The following is a 22,212-nucleotide window of genomic DNA, read 5'->3' as shown; positions in this document are numbered from 1 at the left end:
CGGGAACGGAGACACGGCACAGAACAAAGGTCGCGTCTCCGTTCTGGAGAGAGAATGTTACAGTTACAGTTCCCGTTCCCTCCCACCCCCCCCCCCAAAACATAACATACAACACTACATCATATTAACACTACAATTGAGACAAAAACAACAAAAAACACAAAAGACAGACGGACTGCAGGCAAGCCGCAGCTGCGACGGCAGCGCTGTGGTCAAGTGGTCAAGTTTGCGATTTAATTTGGTGCTTTGGAAATCTGAAGTAAGCAGAGGATGCTGGAAACTCTCGGCAGGTCGGGCAGCATCTGTGAGGAGAGGGCCATAGGCCGTCCTTTCATCAGAATTACTGCGGTGATTTCAGAAGCCATGGGCGGCTCAGAGATATCGCCCATCCTGCTGATCGCCCATCCAAGATTGTTATTAATTCACAAAGGCAATACCAGCTGGGGCATCTGACGTACACGTGACAATAATAAACCTAAACCCATATTTCTTCGCCTGCCGTTTATTGCCTCGTCATTGGCGTAACTTCAAGGCTGTTGGTCGCCCACAGGGGCTGGTGGTGTGGAGGGTGCTGACTACAAAGCAGGGTCTCGACCCGAAACGTCGCCCATTCCGTCTCTCCAGAGATGCTGCCTGTCTCGCTGAGTCACTCCAGCATTTTGCGTCTACCTTCAATGGGGTTCTACACGAGAGGGGCTTTGCTATCCCGAGCCCCGTTTGTGCATAGAAGCCAGTTCTCAACAAATCCGCACGTGTTTTTATTGTTGCAAGGGAGGCCCATTTTTGGAAATGCTTCAGAGTTTGAATACAAGAATATTATGGGTCCCTGAAGCTTTTATTCGGGGGAAATGTTGATAAAATAGCATGGAAGAGGTGTCAGCACTAGGGTCTACATCCCCTTCGGTCACACTCTGACGGCCATGTTGTGATGAGTAGCTATGTGGGTGGACCTTGCTGTCATTGCCTAGATGGTGGTCCTCTTTCACATTTTGGCTCCGACATGTTCCAGATTTTGAAAGGAAGTCAAACGCAAGCTCGTGTTCCTTAATATCCTGCCGCCTGGCCCACTCCGTGCTCTTCCTAAATGCTCCCATCACCAGCGTAGCTGGCTGCCGCCTCTCTCTCGATTTAGCACCGAGAGCTTTTGCACTTTGATCTGCGAGGGGCAAATCTATTAACTGGCCGTGATCGCGGGTGGCAATGCTTGAGGCTTGGCCGTGTGATAATTCCTTGCCTGCCTTCAGCTTGGAATGGAATGGAATGGAATACTGTATCGTCACGTGTGACAAGGCACAGTGAAATTCTTTGCTTGCATACCCAATGTGTACAAATAGCGGTCACTTAAGGCGCAGACTGCATTACAAAATGCGCCGGCACCTCTTGTTCTCCCCCCTTCTCCCCGCCCCACAACGGTTCCCCATTGTCCTTTGTTCTCCCTCCCTCCCCATTGTCCATTGTTCTTCCCCCTTCCTTCCTCACGGCAGTTCCCCCCCCACGCCAGGTCCTCCATTGTTCTTCCCCCTTCCTTCCTCACGGCGGTTCACCCCCCACGCCGGGTCCTCCATTGTTCTTCCCCCTCCTCCCACCAGCTTTGCATAGTGACAACGCAAAGACAGAAACTCGGTCGCATCACCAAAGCTGGACCAGTTTGCACCCGTGGTACACAGCATGTTCTCCAACTAGAAACCATCTCTTCACACTGTCCCTTTCCTACCTGCTTTTGGTTCCCTGCTGAACAAATGAATGAGCATAATTTATATATTGATATATAATATTTAATGATATCATGAGTAATTATCCACCACCTGTTTCATTAATGATTTATTCTTTTTTAATTAAAATTTCTTTGGGATCTTTTCTTTTTGGGGCGATCATGCCATTAATTTCTGTTCTTATTTCACTTTTCAGACTGTTTCCAGATATCACAAGATATTATTTTTATCAACTAATTATTTTTCTGTTGCAAATTAGCAAGGTTTCCAACAGTGTTAACGAGAGTCTGGGTGACTGGTTGTGATTAATTGTTGCCTTTTGCTGTAATTATCACTAATAATAACTGCCTGAGCACATCACCTCTTTTATATATTTCTATATATACATATATTATATATATTTTTAATTATTTTTAAAGCACATTCCATCAGCTGTCCACCATCTTGCTTTTCTGCATGATTTAGTAATGTCTAATTTAAATGCTTGCATTATTTTTTGCTGGATTGTATAAACTGTTGCTTTCTCGTTGCTGTCGTTATTCAATCAGCGGCAGACAACGTTGACTTTCAATTTCCACATTGACTGAATGGCACCTCCCTTCTCACAAGCTTTCAGTGTTTTATTTTAAGGAATAAAAGTTTATTGTGTTCATGGCAGTCCCTAAAGCAGAGTGTCATAATCATTGGGAGAGGTTTCCGTCGTTAAGTTAACGGTTGCATTTCCCAGCTTTCGTTGGCAATCCCTGGATGATCCTACTACAGACACAGCGATCCCAGTTTACCGTTTGAACTAGCTGGTGCGAACTCATTAGTAGGAGTCGGGATGGGAAAATATGGGCATTAGTTACTCCGTAGCCATGGTACATTTAACCTGGCTCTGTGGCACGGTGGCGCAGCGGTAGAGTTGCTGCCTTACAGCGCCAGCGACCCGGGTTCGATCCTGACTACAGGTGCCGTCTGTACAGAGTTTGTACGTTCTCCCTGTGACCACGTGGGTTTTCTCCCGGTGCTCCAGTTTCCTCCCACACTCCGAAGACATACAGGTTTGTAGGTTAATTGGCCTCTGTAAACTGTAAATAGTCTCTAGTGTGAACCATAGTGCTAGTGTACGGGGTGATCGCAGGTCGGTGTGGACTTGGTGGGCTGAAGGGCTGGTTTCCACACTGTATCTCTGAAGCCTGAAGTCTCAGCATCCGGGACTACCTATGGGCTTTTATCCCTTCAATGAGTTGAAGACTTTGCCAGCAAGACCAATAATTTCCCACCCGCCAAAGGCATGGTCAGTAGATTAATCGGCCGCTGTATATTACCCCTGGTAGAATCTGGGAGGAGTTGATGGGGATGTGGGGACAATAAAATAGGGTCAGTGCAAATGGGGGGTTTATGATCAGTGGTGAGTCAGAGGGCCGGTTTCCATGCTGCATGACTTCTACTTAACGTTACATCGAGTGGGTGACTTGCTAGACTGGTTCCGAGGCTAGTTCAGATTCACCTGTATGATTATGGTTCCAGAGTCATGTGTGGCCCTCACTAAGGAAGGAAGGCAGTTATTCTTCTGCACCTATGAAGGGCATTAGTGAGCTGGATGGGTTTTTAATGATAGATTTACGGTCACTGTTCCTGTTCCAATCCCTATTTCATTCAATCATTCGACTTTATTCAATGACAATAGTTTGAATTTCTCCGTTGCTATGGTGGGATATGAACGTGATCTCCCTGGATCTAAGTCCAGTTGGTAACCTTAATGTTTCCGTACCCAACAGCATTGAAGGAAGGGCATTCAAATTCACTGAGCAAGTGTCTTGGGCTTGGAGCACAATGATTGTGCAGCTAAATAGCCCACTGCCCAGTGTCACGTCTAAAATAACGAAAACAGAAACTGTTGGAAAAACTCAGGTCGGGTAGCACCTGTGGAAAGAAAAAGCAATTAAAGTTAGAGTCTTCAATAGAACTGTACCATTGTGATAAAGGGTCTTTGACCTGAGACATTAATGGGTTTTCTCACCATAGATGCTGCCTGACCAGCTGAGTTTTCCCAGAGCTTTATGTTTTTGTTTCAGGTTTCCAGCATCTGTAGATTTAAAAAATATATATTTCCAAATGATTAATTGGCAATTAATTGGAACTCTACCCGGGCAGGAGGTCTGTGCCTTCAGTCAGAGAGTGGAAATTAAAAGATGTGGGGAACAAACATTGGAGAGCATCAAATGAGGGAATATGCCATAATCTTCATGGGGTTTTTAACGAGGGGGGGTGTGATACACACTATATGGGAAAAAGCTGTGAGAAGCGTGATGTGAGTATTAATTGTGCATTTAAATAAAGAAGTCTCCCTTTACTTGGCTGACCAAGGCTGTGTTCTATAACTATCAAATATTACGGTAAAACTCTTTGAAGGAAAAATAGTTCCTCGTTAACCATATCGCCTCTGTGTACTGCGGTCAATATATGGCCAAACACTTTCACAAATGACAGTATTTTTCTTATCCAGTAGTAAGCAAGCAGTGTACAGGACTAAAAATACTCTCACTCTAAGCACAATCCAGTTATTTCATTTGGCTTAATATTTGTTTGGGGACATAATATTCAAGGCCACTTCACTGCATGAATTCAGTTCCAAAAATTATACTCAGTCTGAAGAAGGGTCTCGACCCGAAATGTCACCCGTTCCTCTCTCCAGAGGTGCTGCTTCCGGCACTTTTGTGTCCACAAATAAACATTGCATTGCTGAATGGATTTGGTTATAATCTAACAACCCTTGAGTGAGACCCGTCCACACAAGCCAGTGAAAGGAAAACTTGCTTTATTTTCTGTTTGTTTTTGAAGGTCATTTAATTAAAAGTTGCAGAAGCTAAACAAGCTTAAATTATCATGTCACTCTGTTCCTGTTAATTAAGCATACTTGATGTAAGTAATTGTGTAGTTTGAATTAGTGTTGACGACACTGGCTTTTTACTGTGTATGTTTTATTTTATAAAGACACTGGTCTGATTGGTGCTTCATACTGTGTGGGGGCAGAATCCTGAACACTGACTGATCGCTGTTTTGTTTGAAAAATTCTTATTTTTTTCCGTTGTAGAATTTAAAATGGTCCCATTCTCATTTACCTGTAAACTTAGTTCTTGTGTTCTGTTTTAAACTTTACCTTTTAAAAAAAAAAAAGACTGAGCATAATATATGCTGTACGCAGACAGACAAATAAAGAACATTTCCTATACGTGTCTGGGCCTGTGTGTGTGTGTGTGTGTGGATGTATGCGTTTGTGTGTGCCTGTGTGTGTATGTATCGATATACGTGTCTGGGCCTGTGTGTGTGTGTGTGGATGTATGCGTTTGTGTGTGCCTGTGTTATTTGCGTGCATGCTTCCCTTTTTACAGCACTGTTGATTTTTGGACCATTTAACGGGCAGCAGCCTCTCTCCTCACCCCCCCACTCCCTCCCACCCAGTTCCTGTCATGTGGTCTTCCTCCACACATTCAGTCAGACAAGGGCACAATTGAATGCAAGGAACTGCATATGCTGGTTTACAAAAAAAAAGACACAATGTGCTGGAGTAACTCAGTGGGGGTCAGGCAGCATCTTGGGAGAATATCGATTTGGCGACGTCTCGGGTCAGAACAAGTCTGAAGAAGGTCCCGACTCGAAACATCACCTATCCATGTCCTCCAGCGATGCTGCCTGACCCGCTGAGTTACTCATGCACTTTGTGTCTTTTTATGGCACAATTAGACTTACCTTTAAATTTGCTGATGAATTTTGAAAAAAAGGACCTGCAGTTTTTTAAAACGCCGGCTATAATTCCCTTTCCCCAAAATGGTGCCATAGAATTTAATGGCCGCCAGGATGGCAGAGTGGTGTAGCTGGTAGAGCCGCCACCTCACAGCGCCAGAGATTTGATCCAGTTTGGCACTGTATGTTTGGAGTTTGCAAGTTCTTCCTTTGGGGTTCTCCCAGGTGCTTCAATTTCCTCCCACGTTCCAGGTTTGTAGGTTAATTGGCCTCTGTAAATTGCCCCTAGTGTGCAGGGAGTGGATGAGAAACGCAGAACATAGCTTGAACGGGTGATCGATGGTCAGCATGGACCTGGTGGGCCGCAGGACCTGTTTCCTTGTTGTTTCTTTCAATCAGTCACTGGGAGCTGGGGTAGTGGTGGGGAGTGGAGTGGGGTTCGTGTTCCATTATTAATGACTCTTTGGTGGCATTTGCTAATGTCCCTCACTCAGCGCAGAGAAAAGAATGTGTTAGGGTGTCCTTTTGTGGCTTGCAGTGTAAGACCACTTTGCAAATTTGTGGAACTCATTGCCACAGAGGCCAAGTCAGTAGATATTGTTAAGGCAGATTCTTGATTAGAATGGGTGTCGAGGGTTATGGGGAGAAGGCAGGAAAATGGGATTAGGAGGCAGAGATCAGCCATGATTGAATGGCGGAGTGGACTCGATGGGCCGAATGGCCTAATTCTACTCCTATACCTTGTGAACTTACTGCAGGGGGATTAAGGAGTGCTCTCGGCCTGGGTCTGTCCCAGTGCAGGCAGACCCCAGCAAGGTACAATGCATTCAGTGCACTGGCTCTCAGGGCACAGCAGGTTTGGAGCTGTCCACTGATCAGTGAACGATATCCGGGTGGTTAGGGCGCTCTGCAGTTTAAGTTGAGTTTTTTCTTAACACCAAAAGTTCAGTTCCGTTCGGTTTAGTTTAGTTTATTGTCACGTGTACCGGGGTGCAGTGAAAAGCTTTTGTTGCGTGCAAACCAGTCAGCGGAAAGACAATGCATGATTGCAATCGAGACACTCACAGTGCACAGCTCCATGTAAGGGTAAGAAAATAACTGCAGATGCTGGTACAAATCGAAGGTATCTATTCACAAAATGCTGGAGTAACTCAGCAGGTCAGGCAGCATCTCAGGAGAGAAGGAATGGGCGACGTTTCGGGTCGAGACCCTTCTTCAGACTTCAGTCTGAAGAAGGGTCTCGACCCGAAACGTCGCCCATTCCTTCTCTCCTGAGATGCTGCCAGACCTGCTGAGTTACTCCAGCATTTTGTGCACAGGTACATGGTAAGGGAATGACGTTTAGTGCAAGGTAAAGCCAGTAAGGTCTGATCAAGGATAGTCCGAGGGTCTCCGATGAGTTGTATAGATTAGGAAACACATTGCTTTGATGTTCCAGGCAGTCATCTTCATGCTTGATTATAGATTCTGCCACTGAGGGGAGACCTGATGGAAGTATGTAAAACTATGAGAGGCATCATTTTACAGTGGCGCAGCGGTAGAGTTGCTGCCTTACAGCGCCAGAGACCCGGGTTTGATCCTGACCTCGGTTGCTGTCTGCACGGAGTTTGCATGCTCCCCCCTGTAACCGTGTGAGTTTTCATTGGGTGCTCCAAAGATGTCCAAATCGAAGGTAGACACAAAATGCTGGAGTAACTCCGTGGGGCAGACTGAAGAAGGGTCTCGACCCGAAACGTCACACATTCCTTCTCTCCCGAGACGCTGCCTGACCCGCTGAGTTACTCCAGCATTTTGTGTCTACCTTCGATTTAAACCAGCACCTGCAGTTTTTTTTCCTTTCCAAAGATGCGCAGTTGTATAGGTGAATTGGCTTCTGTGAATTGTCCCTCGTGTGTAGAGTAGTATAAGTGTTCGGATGATCGCTGGTCGGCGTGGCCTCGGTAGGCCGGAGGGCCTGTTTCTACGCTGCACCTCTAAAACTAAAAGCTAAAAGCTAAAACTAAACCATAGACAGGATGAACAGTCAGAACATTTTCTTCCCAATGCCAAATGTCAAAAACTAGAGGGCATAGCTTAATGATGAGAGGGGCCGAGTTTAAAGGAGATGTACAGAGGAAGTGTTTTGCACAGAGCGTGGCGGGTGCATTGGTACCTGCTGCCGGGAATGGTAATGGAGCCAGATACAATAGTCGCATTTACGAGGCTTCTAGATAGGGACGAGGATGTGCAGGGAATGGGGGGGATATGGATCAAGCTCAGGCAGAGGAGATTAGTTTGACCTTGCCTCATGTTTGGCACAGACATTGTGGGCCAAAGGGCCAGTTCCTGTGCTGTACTGTTCAATGCGAGAATCTGAAGAAGGGTCTCGACCCGAAACGTCACCCATTCCTTCTCTCCAGAGATGCTGCCCGACCCGCTGAGTTACTCCAGCTTCTTGTATCTATCTCCCGTTGAAACCAGCATCTGCAGTTCCTTCCTACACCGTTACTGTTCAATGCTCACTGCAAGTAGAGGCTCTGTGGAGTAGGGACGAGAAAAGCAAATGTAGCAACCAGTCAGTGTTTCAATGGCGTTGCATTTTAAAACTGGCAAAGTCTTGTCTTTCCCTCGTGGTTTGTATTCTACATGCCAATCTCCCCTCTCCTTATTTCAAACTACAAGTGCCCTCTCTGTGTTTCTGAATTTCCCCGCTCTCGTTTGAGAAACGATCTGGTTGTTAAACGGTTAAGCTTCTGCAAAGAGCCCATCGAGCTTTATTCTTCACGGTAACATTGACCCAATTCACGCTTCATTTAGAGTTGGAATTTGAAATTTATTCACTAAGCAAACATCCTCATCAAATCTTGCATGAATATCACTCGCATGAAATGACGTTTTGCTTCGTTTGTGTCTGGTCAATGCTCATTTGGGTCTGATCAATGCTCGTGCATGTGTTTGTGTGTGTCTGTGGGGTTTTTAAAATTCTCTCCCATTCTTCCTTCATTTGTTTCCACAACACTGTCGCACACTTGCAGGTCTCTGTGCGATCTAGGGAGGTAGATGCAAACCTCCTTCTACCTTGCTCCCACAGCTCTGCACCAGTTCCTGGGTACCCTGACTTCAAACAGGCGTGCAACACAGTTGTGTAGGGAGGAACTGTGGATGCTGGCTTACACCAAAGATAGACACAAAGAGCTGGAGGAACTCAACGGGTCAGGCAGCACCTCTGGAGAGAGGGAATAGGTAGAATTGTGGACCTTTCCGCATTTAACCCGTGGGATGCCTGGGGCAGAGGTTTCTCAACTTATAACGTTGGTGCCGAGCTGGTCAGATTACCTACCTCAAGCCTGGTCCATAACCCATTCAGTAAATGGGTGATTCCAGATATTTACTCAACTGTAAAAGGTGAAGGGAGGATAATATGTGCTCCAGGGGCACATAGGTGAGTGAAGTGGGCAGACGGGTGGCAGATGCCATTTAATGTGGTCCAATGGTAGGGCGCAGTGGTAGAGGCGCTGCCTTACAGCGCCGGAGACCTGAGTTTGTACGTTCACCCCGTAAACGCATGCGTTTTCCCCGGGTGTCCCGGTTTCCTCCCACATCCCAAAGACGTACAGGTTTGTAAGTTAATTGGTTTGGTATAATTGTAAATTGGCCCTAGTGTGCGTGGGATAGTGTACGTGTGTGAAGATCGCTGGTCCGCGCAGACTCAGTAGGCCGAAAGGCCTGTTTTGGTGCTGTATCTCTAAAGTAAACTAAATTAAAATGACAAGTGACAAGTAACCTTCTGGAGTACAACATGCACGCTACAAGACTTCAATGTGCGTGGGGGCAGCTGTGAGATATTGGGCTGTCAATACACCAGTCGCTGAAGGGGGAAAGTCATTGACAGATTTACAGCAGTGGTTTTCAACAGTCACGGTGGTTCACCCTCAGTTAAATGCCCCTTCCTTTCAAATTTAGAGATACAGTGCAGAAACAGGCCCTTTGGTCCACTGATTCTGTGATGACCACTGATCCCCATACACCAACACTATCCTACACACTAGGGACAATGCCAATTAACGGAAGCCGATTACCCAACAAGCCGGCACATCTTTGGAGTACGGGAGGAAACCGGAGCACCCGGGGGAAACCCACACGTTCGTTCGCAGGGCGAACGCACAAACTCAGTACAGACAGAACTCGATAATGCGGATCGAACCTGGGTCTCTGGCGTTGCAAGGCAGCAACTCCACCACTGCGCCACCGTGCCGCATGATCAGTGGTCTTCAAAGGCTGCTCCTTTTGAGGAGTTGGAACTCTCCCAGTGATCCACAAACACTGCCAACAACCACATGGGCAGGGCCACTGGCGACACTGAGTGTGTGTGTTAACCTTTGTGGGCGGCACTGCAACGCAGCAGTAGAGCTGCTGCCTCTCAGTGCCAGAGATCTGGGTTTGAGCCTGACCTCCTCTGCTGACTGTGTGGAGTTTGTACATTTTCCCTGTGACCGAGTGAGTTTTCTCCGGGTGCTCCAGTCTCCCTCTCACATTCCAAAGACATGCAGGTTTGTCGGTCAATTGGCCTCTATAAATTGCCCCTAGTGTGCAGGATGCGAAAGTGGGATAACGTGTGCAGGTCATCCATAGTCGGCGTGGGCTCAGTGGGCCGAAGGTCCTGTTTCCACGCAGTATCTCTAAACTAAACTCGGCCAAGCTCTTTATGAATTTACAATCTAAGTTAACTGAGTATTAGTGGTCTCTCTGTCATATGTGGCCACAAGCAAGAGAATATAGTTATAAAATAAGGGGCCACTTTTTACTGAGGTATGTTGCAATTTCTTCTCTCAGAGGGTGGTGAATCTGTGGGACTCTCTGGCCTTGAGGGTGGTGAAGGCCGGATCAATAGAGACATTTAAGTCAAGTCAAGTCAAGTTTATTTGTCACATACACATACACGATGTGCAATGAAATGAAAGTAAGGTGGAGACAGATAAATGTTTGAAAGATCGAGCGTCATGGAGCACTGGCACGGAAGATGAGTTGAGGCCAGAATAGTCAACCATGATCACATCGCACGGCGGGATAGTCTTGAGGGGCCGAGTGGTCTGCTCCTGCTCCTGTTTTTTTGTGCTCTTGTACTGTGGAATCTTTACCTTAGACTTGAGAAACAGCGCAGTAACAGGACCTTCGGCCCACCGAGTCCACACCGACCATCGGTCACCCTGTACGCTAACAGTATCCCACACACTCGGGACAATGTTACACCGAAGCCAATTAACCTACAAACCTGTACGTGTGTGAGGGAACCGGAACATCCGGAGAAAACAGCACCCGTAGCCAGGATCAAACCCGGGTCTCTGGCACTGTAAGACAGCAACTCTACCATTTTAAATTTAAAACTACCTCTACTGCAGTCTTGCAAATGCAGAGAGACTGGAGAAGGAGTTGGTCTGCTTAGAGCAGGGAAGATTAAGGAGAATTTAATGGAAGTATTCAAAGCTTTCTTAAGTAATATCCAGAGGCATGAACTATTGATCTGGAGACATAAGTTCAAATCCCACCGTGGCGTTCTGGAGAATTTAAATTAAATAAATCTGCAGTAAAACGAAGAAATTATAGAAAAGCTGTAAAGGCTTATCTGGTTGACATGGGCCCTTCAGGTAGGGTTGCTAACCTCCTCACTCCCAAATACGGGGCAAGGTGACATCACCGCCCCGCGCCCCACGTGACCTCACCCAGCCAGCGGCCACGTGCTCCCACTCCACCAATGGCGGCCGTCCGGGCACGGGTTATTGATTGTGGACGATCAGCCATGATCACAATGAATGGCGGTACTGGCTCGAAGGGCCGAATGGTCTCCTCCTGCACCTATTTTCTATGTTTCTATGTCCCTTGTTATTTGGGAGTGAGGAAGTTGGCAACCCTACTAATACGGGACAAGGGCGTTCCCATACGGGACAAACTAATTTAGCCCCAAATACGGGATGTCCCGGCTAATACTGGACGGTTGGCGACCCGACCTTCAGGGGAGGAGGTCTTTCATCCTTACCTGGTCTGGTGTGTGGGTGACTCCCATTCTCCAGTATCGTGGTTAGCCAGGGTGGCTCAGTGACGCAGCTGAGAGAGCTGCTGTCTCACTGCGCCAGAGACCCGGGTTCCATCCTCAAACTAAACTAACTTGCTGTTCTATAAAGCTCTGTTATCTGTTATAGTGGCGTCCTGCCCACTCCCTCTTCTCCCCTCTCCCACCGGGCAGAATTTACAGAAGTGTGAAAACGCACATGTCTTTGGGATGCGGGAGGAAATCTAGGATCAAACCTAAATTCTCTTGCTGTGTGAGGCAGTGGCTCAACTAGTTACACCACTGTGCCGCCCAGATCTCAATATTTGCAGCACATTCACTGCTGAGATTACCACTTGCTGCTTCCCCAGTAATCTATAGTGGCCACTCTCACTCTTCCCCCATTGAAGTTCTTACTGGAAAGGATTGAAGAAGGATGTGTTTGCAGGATTGCACAGTTTTGCAAATAGATAGCATGCTCATCGTTTAGTCAGAAGGGTAGTTAATCTGTGGAACTCTTTGGCACGGTGGCGCAGCGGTAGAGTTGCTGCCTTACAGCGAATGCAGCGCCGGAGACCCGGGTTCGATCCCGACTACGGGCGCCGTCTGTACAGAGTTTGTACGTTCTCCCCGTGACCTGCGTGGGTTTTCTTCGAGATCTTCGGTTTCCTCCCACATTCCAAAGACTTACAGGTTTGTAGGCTAATTGGCTGGGCAAATGTAAAAATTGTCCCTAGTGGGTGTAGGATAGGGTTAATGTGCGGGGATCGTTGGTCGGCGCGGACCCGGTGGGCCGAAGGGCCTGTTTCCGCGCTGTATCTCTAAACTCTAAACTAAAGAGGGCCGTGAAGGCCAAGTCAGTGGATTTGTTTTTAAGGCAGAGATAGACAAGTCCTTGTTTGGAACGGGTGTCAAAGGTTATGCGGAGAGGGCAGGAAAATGGGATCAGGAGGCAGAGATCGGCCATGAATGAACGGTGGAGTGGACTCGATGGGCCGAATGGCCTAATTCGGCTCCTATAACTTGGGAACTCACGATGGGCTGGAGGGCCCCCTGTTCTACGATTCTAAAATGAAATACGATTTTTGTTCGGATGGGAACTCCTGAGGACACACCAAGTGGTCACCTCAACAGTGATCGTGCAGCAGTTGCTAGTATCTGCAATGTGAGGGTGGATTATAGTGATGTCTTGATGCGTGTGGTGTCAGGCTTTTTTCAGGATGCACTGCTGGGGTGATGGGCCAGGCCAACACGTAATGCTCATCCACCACTGCTCCTTGAGATTCAGATTCAGGTTTGTTTATTGTAATTTAAACTCGAGAGTGATGAAATTCCTGGTTCACTTCAATCTCAGTGTGTGTAAAATAATGACAAATCCAATCACGAGTGTCACTCAGCAGAATGGTGCAAGACTGTAGTGCAATCAGAGCGGTCGGTGCAGAACAATATTAAAGTACAGTAATGGAATAAGCGAATGAGGTAGAAGTATGAGAAAATAACTGCAGATGCTGGTACATTTATACCGAGCCTCAGTCTGAAGAAGGGTCTCGACCCGAAACGTCACCCATTCCTTCTCTCCTGAGATGCTGCCTGACCTGCTGAGTTACTCCAGCATTTTGTGAATAAATACCTTCGAGGTAGAAGTAAGAGTTAGTTCACCAGATTGACTTTGTTTACTAGAACGATGCTGGATTAGAAGGAATTAGCTCCAGGGAGAGAGGTTGGACAGACTTGGATTGCTTTCGCTGGAACATCGGAGATTGAGGGGAGACCTGATGGAAGTATATAAATTACGAGAGGCATAGTTTAGTTGAGTTTAGTTTTTGAGATACAGTGCAGAAACAGGCCCTTCATCCCATCGAGTCAGCACCAACCAGCGATCCCCGCACATTAACACTAGCCTGCACTGGGGATGATTTTTACATTTATACCGAGCCTTTTAACCAACAAACCTGTACGTCTTTGGAGTGTGGGAGCAAACCAAAGTTCTTGGAGAAAATCCACGCAGGTCTCATGCAGAACGTACAAACTTCGTACAGACGGCACCCATAGCCAGGATCGAACCCGGGTCTCTGGCACTTTAAGGCAGCAACTCTACCGCTGCGCCATCGTGCCACCCTTTCTGTTTAGAAAAAGACAGTTAGGGGAGACGAACAGAACCTATTTCCAAGAATGGAAATATCAAACAAAGACGTACGGGTTTGTAGGTTAATTGGATTGATAAAATTGTGAATTGTCCCTAGTGTGTGTAAGATAGTGTTAATGTGCGGGGTTCACTGGTTGGCATGGACTCGGTGGGCCGAAGGGCCTGTTTCCGCACTGTATCTCTAAATTAACCTAAAAAAGATACTCCCAGAGTGCTGTTAGAAGCTTGGCGTGTGAATGGCCATTGAAATTAATATTTGGAAGATGCAAGAATCACCTAGACTGGATAAGGAATGCAGAGAACCAGGTGAGTTTTCACAATAATTAGTAGTTTTACATTCTCCTTTACTGATGTTAATTTATTCGTTCAACGTTACTTCATTAATTGATTGTAAACATCCCAGACACCATGGAGCAACCTTGTTGTAATCTCCAACTGTGTAGGGGGGATTCACAGATGCTGGTTTATACCAAAGATGGACACAAAACTCTGGAGTAACTCGGCGGGTCAGGCAACATCTCTGGAGAAAAAGGAATAGGCGACGTATCGGGTCGGAACCCTTCTTCATTCAGACCCCCGTCTGAAAAAAGGTTCCGACACGAAACGTCACCTATGCCTTTTCTCCAGAGATTCCGGCTGACCCGCTGAGTTGTAAATCTATTAGCCTCTTTAGGTCAGGCACGTCAACGCCCGCAGTACCGCGCGTGACAGTGGTAAGCGGGAGAGAGGCTGCGTGTTCCTGCTTGGGAGCAGTCCAACATACGGGACGTTTCTCAGCAGGAAGCTGGCTTTAGCTGTCAAGCTCAAACGTTAGCCTGGAGGTCAGATATCAACAGAGTTGGGTCCAAAGTATCCCTGTATCCCGAAGCACCATAAGGTGCCAACAGATTATCATGGTCAACTATTAGGCTTCAAAATACTCTGAGGTTTGGGTTTGGAAGGCGAGATGGCTACACTGATTAACATGGTCAACTATTAGCTTGAGGTTTATTGCCAGTCTAGAAGCTGGGATGTGTCCACAGTTTATCGCGGTCAACCATTAGACTTAGATTACATTTAGGTTTAGCTTTAAAAGCCAAAATGGCTGCACAGACTAGCTTGGCCAATTATTAGGTTAAGGTTTAAGCTTAGAAACCGAGATATGTCCAAAGATTATCATGGTCAACTATTAGGTTTTGATTTGGGTTTAAGTGTAGGTTCAGAGTCCAAGATGGCTGCACAGATTATCATGGTCAACTATTAGGTTTAGATTTGGGTTTAAGTGTAGGTTCAGAGGCCAAGATGGCTGCACAGATTATCATGGTCAACTATTAAGTTTTGGTTTATGTTTAGAAGTCACGAAGTGTTCCCAGCTTATCATGGTCAACTATTAGGTGTAAGGCTCCAGTTTAGGTTAAGAAGCTGCGATGTGTCCACAGATTATCACAGTCAACTATTACTTTGTTTCTTGTTGCATCCTTCTCTTTCCGTAATGTTTTTTGGGGGTCACAGAGAAATTGTGTCTCATCCTTTCCAGATCGTATCATGGCCGTTGCTCCAGTGTCAATATTTATAGGCTGTCTCCTTCATGGCTGACTCAATCCCCGGTTCATGCGAGAGTCACCTTATCTCACGATCTAACAATCTGCCTCATTGTTGGGATACATGTGCAAAAGAAGCCGGCTCCCACACTCTGCCCTTTCCCAATTGACCACGTCAAAGAAATCAATGTGTTTTCTTGTCGGTGAATGTGCGGCCAACTCTTGACCTCTCCCAGCCACCACCTCCCCCCCCCCCCCCTCCTGCACTTTAACCTCAAACTCTCTGTTTCTTTAACCCTTGCGTCTCCTGTTCCTTTTATTCTGCTGTGTTGGCTTAACGACGTCTACAGATCCACCATAGAAAGCCCACTCATGGGTTGCATCCCAGCTTAGCTTGTCAACAGCTCTGTACCAGACTGTAAGTGGGTGGCATGGTACCGCAGCGCTAGAGTTGCTGCCTCACAGAGCCAGAGACCCGGGTTTGATCCTGACTACGGGTGCTGTCTGACAATAGACAATAGACAATAGGTTCAGGAGTAGGCCATTCGGCCCTTCGAGCCAGCACCGCCATTCACCGTGATCATGGCTGATCATGCACAATCAGTACACCGTTCCTGCCTTCTCCCCATACCCCCTGACTCCGCTATCATTAAGAGCTCTATCTAACTCTCTCTTCTCTGGAAAACATGGATAGGTGATGTTTCGAGTCGGGACCCTTCTTCAGACTGACAGTAGTATCAGGGAGTAAACTGAAAGAGAGGTGGGGCGGGACGAAGCCTGGCAAGTGATAGGTGTTCTCCTGAGCAGCTGTCTGACCCACTGAGTTACTCCAACGCTTGGTGTCTTTTTTTGGTAAACCTGCATCTGCAGTTCCTTGTGTCTACAATAATAACATTGTGTCTCAACCGACGTGTGTAGACGGAGTCAATGGTGGGGAGCTTGGTCAGTGATGGACTGGGCTAGATAATTAGATAAATACTTTAAGAGTAAACTTTTCCCTGGATCTTGGGAATGGCCAAGGGGCAGGAAGATGTAGACTTGATGGGCCGAATGGCATCCTCCATGGCTGTGGTCAACTGTGGACGAAGCTGTACTAACGGTGTAGGAAGGAACCGCAGATGCTGGTTTACACTGAAGATAGACACAAGTGCTGGAGTAACTCAGCGGGTCAGGCAGCATCTCTGGAGAGAAGGAATGGGTGACGTTTTGGGTCGAGACCTTTCTTCAGTCTGAGAGTCGTGGGGGAGAGAAGGTTCATAGAACAGATGAATGAAACATTTGTAAAAAGCAACGATAATCAAGGAAAGGTGCAGCCCACAATGATCCATTGTTGGCTGTGGGGAAGGTGATAATTATTTAGCTGTTGTGTGAAAATTAGTTGCACGGTGGCGCAGCAGTAGAGTTGCGGCCTTACAGGGCCGGAGACCCAGGTTCCATCGCGACTACGGGTGCCGTCTGTACGGAGTTTGTACGTTCTCCCCGTGACCTGCGTGGGTTTTCTCCAAGATCTTCGGTTTCCTCCCACACTCCAAAGACGTACAGGTTTGTAGGTTGAAATGTGCAGCAAGGGACTACAGATGCTGGTTTAAGGTTAATTGACTTGGTAAAAATCATAAAATTGTCCTTAGTGTGTGTAGAATAGTGTTAGTGTGCGGGGATCACTGGTCGGTGCGGACTCAGTGGGCTGAAGGGCCTGTTTCCACGCTGTATCTCCAAACTAAACTGAACTAAACTAAACATGCTCTGCTGTTTGATAAATGAGCAATGGTCAACCCCCTCACCCCTCCCCCCCACTATCCCTGCACTAATCCCACCATTGAGCTGGAGAAGGCAGGAGTCAGGGTTGGGGCGAGCATCGAATCTGTTGTCCCGACAGTTAGTGGTGAGACAGTGGAGCCAAGATATATGAACGAAAGCACAGCCTCCACAAAAACTGGCCAACTCAGTTTAATGGGATCCAGCTGCAGCTCATGAAGATAGCGAAGGCACGTAACAAATGTGTAGCACCAATGTCACAGATTTTCTGAATGTCACATTAGCATTTTTGTCTACATTGACGTAGGCTGTTCCTCCAGTAGGTATGGGAGAAGCCTGCTCGATAACATTGCGCGAGGGGGAGGGGGGAATTGTTGCCTCTATATGGATGCACTGTCTTCCTGCTATTCGTGTTATCTGCCCCTGTTTGTCTTTACAGATTAGGAGTCATAAACGGGCCCTTCGGCCTGTTGTGTCCATGCTGCAATGTTTAAGAAACATTTAGACAGGCACATGGATAGGACAGGTTTAGAGGGATATGGGCCAAACGCAGGCAGGTGGGACTAGTGTAGATGGGACATGTTGGCCGCTGTGGGCAAGTTGGGGTGAAGGGCCTGTTTCCACGCTGTAAGACTCTATGACCGTTGTAGTTAGAACATAGAACAGGACAGCACAAGAAAAGGCCCTTCAGCCTGCTTCTGTGCTGTATCTCTAAAGTCTAAAAGTGAAGGTTGGGTGGAGAAGGCAGGAGAATGAGGTTGAGAGGGAAAGATAGATCAGCCATGATTGAATGGTGGAGCAGAGACACAAAGGGCTGGACGGCTTAATTCAGCTCCTCTGCCTTATGATGTTATGGATTTCAGCATCTGCTGTTCCTTGTGTTTAGTTTAGAGAACCAGTGCAGAAAAAGATCCTTCGGCCCACCGTGCCTGCATCGACCAGCGATCACCCCGTACTCTTGCACTGTCCTACAGACGAGCGATGCCTCACAGCGCAAGAGACCAGAGTTCGATCCTGACCTTAGGTACTGTCTGTGTGTGGAGTTTGCACGTCCCTCCTGGGACCGCTTGGGTTTCCTCCGGGTGCCCTGGTTTCCTCCCACATCTCAGAGATGTGCAGGTTTGTAGGTTCGATGGTCCTCTGTAAATTGCCCCTAGTGTGCTGGGAGTGGATGAGAAAGGGGGGGATAACATAGAACTAGTGTGAACGGGTGATCGACGATTGGTGGGCCGAATGGCCTGATTCCGTGCTGTATCTCTAAACTACACCCCACATTCCCATCCCATCCTCCCTTACCTGCGCTAGAAACATTTAACAGTGTACAATGAAACTACCAGCCCACGTGTCTGTGGGTGATACAAGAAACTGCAGATGCTGGTTTGCACAACACAAGGCACAGAGTGTCAGGCAGCATCCGCGGAGATAAGCGATGTTTCTGGTTGCAACTCTACTTGTAGGATGTGGGAGGAAACCGGAGCACCCTGTGGAAACCCACGCGCCCACAAGGAAAACATACAAACCACACAGGCAGCCCCCGAGGTCAGCATTGAACGCAGGTCAATGAACGTGTGAGGCAGCAGCTTTACCCACTGCGCCGCTGTGTTTAGTTTTAAGGGAAACAGCAAGGAAACCTTCGGCCCATCGAGTCCGCACCGACCGGTGATCCCCACGCACCAATGCTACCCCACGTACACGGGGGACAATTTACAGTTTTTACCAAAGCCAATTAACCTACAAACCTGTACGTCTTTGGAGTGTGGGAGGGGGGGAACCGGAGCACCCGGAGAAAACTCACGGGGAGAACGTGCAAACTCCGTACAAACAGCACCCGTGGTCAGGATCGAACCCGGGTCACTGGGCGTCTGAGGCAGCAACTCTACCGCCGCGCCGCAGTGTCTTGCTCCGAACTTGGGATCAGGGGGATGTTGGCAAGACCAACATTTATGAGCCACATGCAGTGGGAAGCAAACGCTGAGCTGTGGCCTTGAGCTACTGCAGTCCCTCGTGGTTGTGGTGAATGTTTTTTGCCTGATACCAGGTACATCACGCCATCTAATTCACAGTATTATTCTGATGATGAGGTGTGCCTAGGTGTCCCCTGGAGACTTATTGCTGTAAATATGAATATCACAAGGTCGGCTAGAGGCTAATTGCTTCTAGTTGCGTGGAGGCAGTTGCAGGAAATGATTGGATTTTTGGACATACTGTCAGAAAAGTGTGGATCAGTAATTTCCGTGCACAACACCTGATATGTGAGAGGGCTGACCCAATGTCCCCCACAGCCCCTACTCTCAACGAAGGCTTGGTGAGAACAGAATTATTCTCCCGTGGAAACGAGCCTGTCGCCGGGCGTCGCTCTGAGGCTGGATGGTCCATGTTAGAGTGGTCAGGGTCCTCCGTAGTGCAGCTGCAGAGAGGTCACACAGTGGGGAAACAGGGCCTTTGGCCCGACCGACGTACCCCATCTACACTAGTTCCATTTGCGGGCTCCTCTTAGTTCTCTGCAGTTTGGGGCGGCACGGTGGCGCAGCAGTAGAGTTGCTGCCTTACAGCGCCAGAGACCTGGGTTTGATCCTGACTACGGGTGCTATGGGGAAAATGGTAAGATGTTTCCATTGGTGTAAGAGTCACAAACAAGGAGACTTAACCGCACGATAAGGAACAGGTCATAGAGTCACACAGCATGGAAACAGGCCCTTCGGGCCAACTCGTCCGTGCTGACCAATATGCCCCATCTACGCCAGTCCCATTTGCCCACGTTTGGCCCACACGCCTCGAAACCTTACCTATCCATGTACAGTATCTTGTCTTTTAAATGTTGTTAAAGTACCTGCCCCAACTACCTCCTCTGGCAGCTCATTCCATATGTCCACCGCCCTCTGTGGAAAAAGTTGCCCCCTCACGTTCCTGATAAATCTTTCCCCTCTCATCTTAAACCTGTCCTCTGGTTCTCGATTTCCATACCCTGGGAAAACGACTCTACGCATTCACCCTATTTATTCCCCTCATCATTTTATAATTGCCCTCATGATCATATAATTGTCCTCATGATTGTATAATTTCCCTCATGATTGTATAGTTCCCTGTACATAAATCACGAGGGGAAGAACTCTTGGAAGAAATCCATGAACCTGGGTGACAGGGTGGTGCAGTGGTAGAGTTGCTACCTCATAGCGCCAGAGACCCGGTTTCGATCCTGACTATGGGTGCTGTCTGTACGGAGTTCGTTCCTTTCTCGCTGTGACTGCGTGGGTTTTCTCCGGGTACTCCGGTTTCCTTCGGCACTCCAAAAACGTTCAGGCGTAAAGGTTAGTTGGCTTCTGTAAACTTGTAAATCGCCCCTAGTGTGTAGGATAGTGCTAGTGTACGGGGTGATCGCTGGTCGGCACAGGGTCCTGTACAACTGCAGAAGGACCTCTTTGCTCCTATACTCAACTCCTCTTGTTATGAAGGCCAACATTCCATTGGCTTTCTTCACTGCCTGCTGTACCTGCATGCTTCCTTTCAGTGACTGATGCGCTAGGACACCCAGATCTCGTTGTACGTCCCCTTTTCCTAACTTGACACCATTCAGATAATAATTTGCCTTCCTATTCTTACCACCAAAGTGGATAAGCTCCACATTAAACTGCATCTGCCATGCATCCGCCCACTCACACAGACTGTCCAAGTCACCCTGCAACCTCATAGCATCTTCCTCACAGTTCACACTGCCACCCAGCTTTGTATCATCTGCAAATTTGCTAATGGTACTTTTAATCCCTTCATCCAAGTCATTAATGTAAATTGTATATTCTTGATTAGTACGGGTGTCAGGGGTTATGGGGATAAGGCAGGAGAATGAGGTGAGGAGAGGGAGAGATAGATCAGCCATGATTGAATGGCGGAGTAGAGTTGATGGGCCGAATGGCCTAATTCTGCTCCTGTCGCTTATGAATTTATGCACTTAAGTCTAAAGTGTGGAGTCATTTAAAATCTGTCAGGAGCTTGCCAGATGGACGTGGGAACGTCACCTCACCAGACAGAGAGTCTAGATCCAGGGGTCACCATCGTAAAATAAAGGGTCAGCCATTCAGGAGAGAGATGAAAAGAAATGTCTTCACCCTGAGTGAGGTGAATGTTGGGAGGATCACAGAAGCACAGACACTGAGTTCAGTGCGAACAGATATATCCTCAATGTGAAGGGAATCAAAGGACCCAGTGTTAGTGCATGAAAGTGGCTCTGACTTAAAAACATCAGCCATGATCTCACTGAATGGCAGAGCTGATAACAGGGGCCAACTGGATGTCTATTTTCTGTCCTTATGAAGAGAAATTGTAGCAGGAAATAACTACAAAGCAGCAAATGGAAGCTGTCATATCTGATGTAATCAAACTATCATTGTTGGTCAGGCAGGGTCATAGATGCAAAGACTGCTCAGCAGCCCGACGTGTTATTCTGCTGAAGAGCGCTGTGCCTGGTTTGCTGTTTTAAGCAAGATTCAGGCAGCAGTAAATAAGAGTGTAATTGTTCTTCGGGCAACTAGTCCGAATCTCTCTCTGTAGCACGCTGCCTCACAGGACTTGGACTGAGCAATGACGATGTACTTCCAAGTCCGGATGCTGGGCGACTTGGAGGGGGACCAGCAAGCAGAGGTTCCCATGCCCTAACCCCCTTGTCTTTGTTGGTGGTAGGAAGTGAAGTGTTCAGGAAGTCATTCCGATAGTTCCTTGGGATAACGTAGAACTAGAGGGAACGGTTGATCGCTGGTCGGCGTGGACTCGGTGGGCCGAAGGGCCTGTTTCCATGCCGCTATATCTAAACTAACCTAAACTGCACACAAAATGCTGGAGTAACTCAGCGGATCAGGCAGCATCTGTGCAGGATGAACCTTCAACCGGTCCTGACCTGAAGCCTCGCCTATCCATGTCCTCCAGAGATGCTGCTTGGCCCGCTGATTTACTCCAGCACTTTGTGGTCTGTGCTAAATCAGGATCAGTCTAAATGACAGGGGCCTTGAGACAGAAAATGCTGGAGTAACTCAGCGGGACAGGCAGCATCTCTGGGGAAAAGGGGAACAGGTGACGTTTCAGGTCGAGACTCTTCTTCGGACGTGGAGTCGGGTTGTCTGACCCAGGAGAGAGAACATTCACTTCACCCCACCCTCCCTCCCCTCAATATCTGTCGCACACAGTGAACAAGCCCGTGAGGCTGGAACTAAAGTACACCAGCCCCTCCACTTCCTTAGAAGGCTGAGGGTGTCCCCAGCAGCACGCCTCACCCACTTCTACAGATGCACCATAAAAAGCATTTTGTCGGGATGCGTCACGGCTCGGTTTGGGAGC

General features: G+C 47.7%; 1 protein-coding gene across 17 annotated transcripts in view; it reads left to right on the top strand.

The window, feature by feature from the left end:
- The window catches only part of msi2b (musashi RNA-binding protein 2b), a 474,710-nt gene that overhangs the window by 357,015 nt on the left and 95,483 nt on the right, over nucleotides 1–22,212 (top strand). The window contains exon 11 of one of the 17 annotated variants that reach the window (XM_078422302.1): nucleotides 4,692–4,819. The exons of 15 other annotated variants lie outside the window; for them this stretch is intronic. In XM_078422302.1, coding sequence (XP_078278428.1) covers nucleotides 4,692–4,738 — 47 coding nt within the window. In that variant the 3' untranslated portion in view covers nucleotides 4,739–4,819. Of the gene's footprint in view, nucleotides 1–1,908; nucleotides 2,140–4,691; nucleotides 4,820–22,212 lie in introns of those variants that run through there. One more of the 17 variants, XM_078422303.1, reaches the window with a different exon arrangement.

The sequence above is a fragment of the Rhinoraja longicauda genome, chromosome 26 (assembly GCF_053455715.1).
Source record: "Rhinoraja longicauda isolate Sanriku21f chromosome 26, sRhiLon1.1, whole genome shotgun sequence".
NCBI classification, from domain to species: domain Eukaryota; kingdom Metazoa; phylum Chordata; class Chondrichthyes; order Rajiformes; family Arhynchobatidae; genus Rhinoraja; species Rhinoraja longicauda.
Note: the sequence above shows the minus strand (reverse complement) of the source record. Positions and strands in the feature narration are given on the sequence as shown.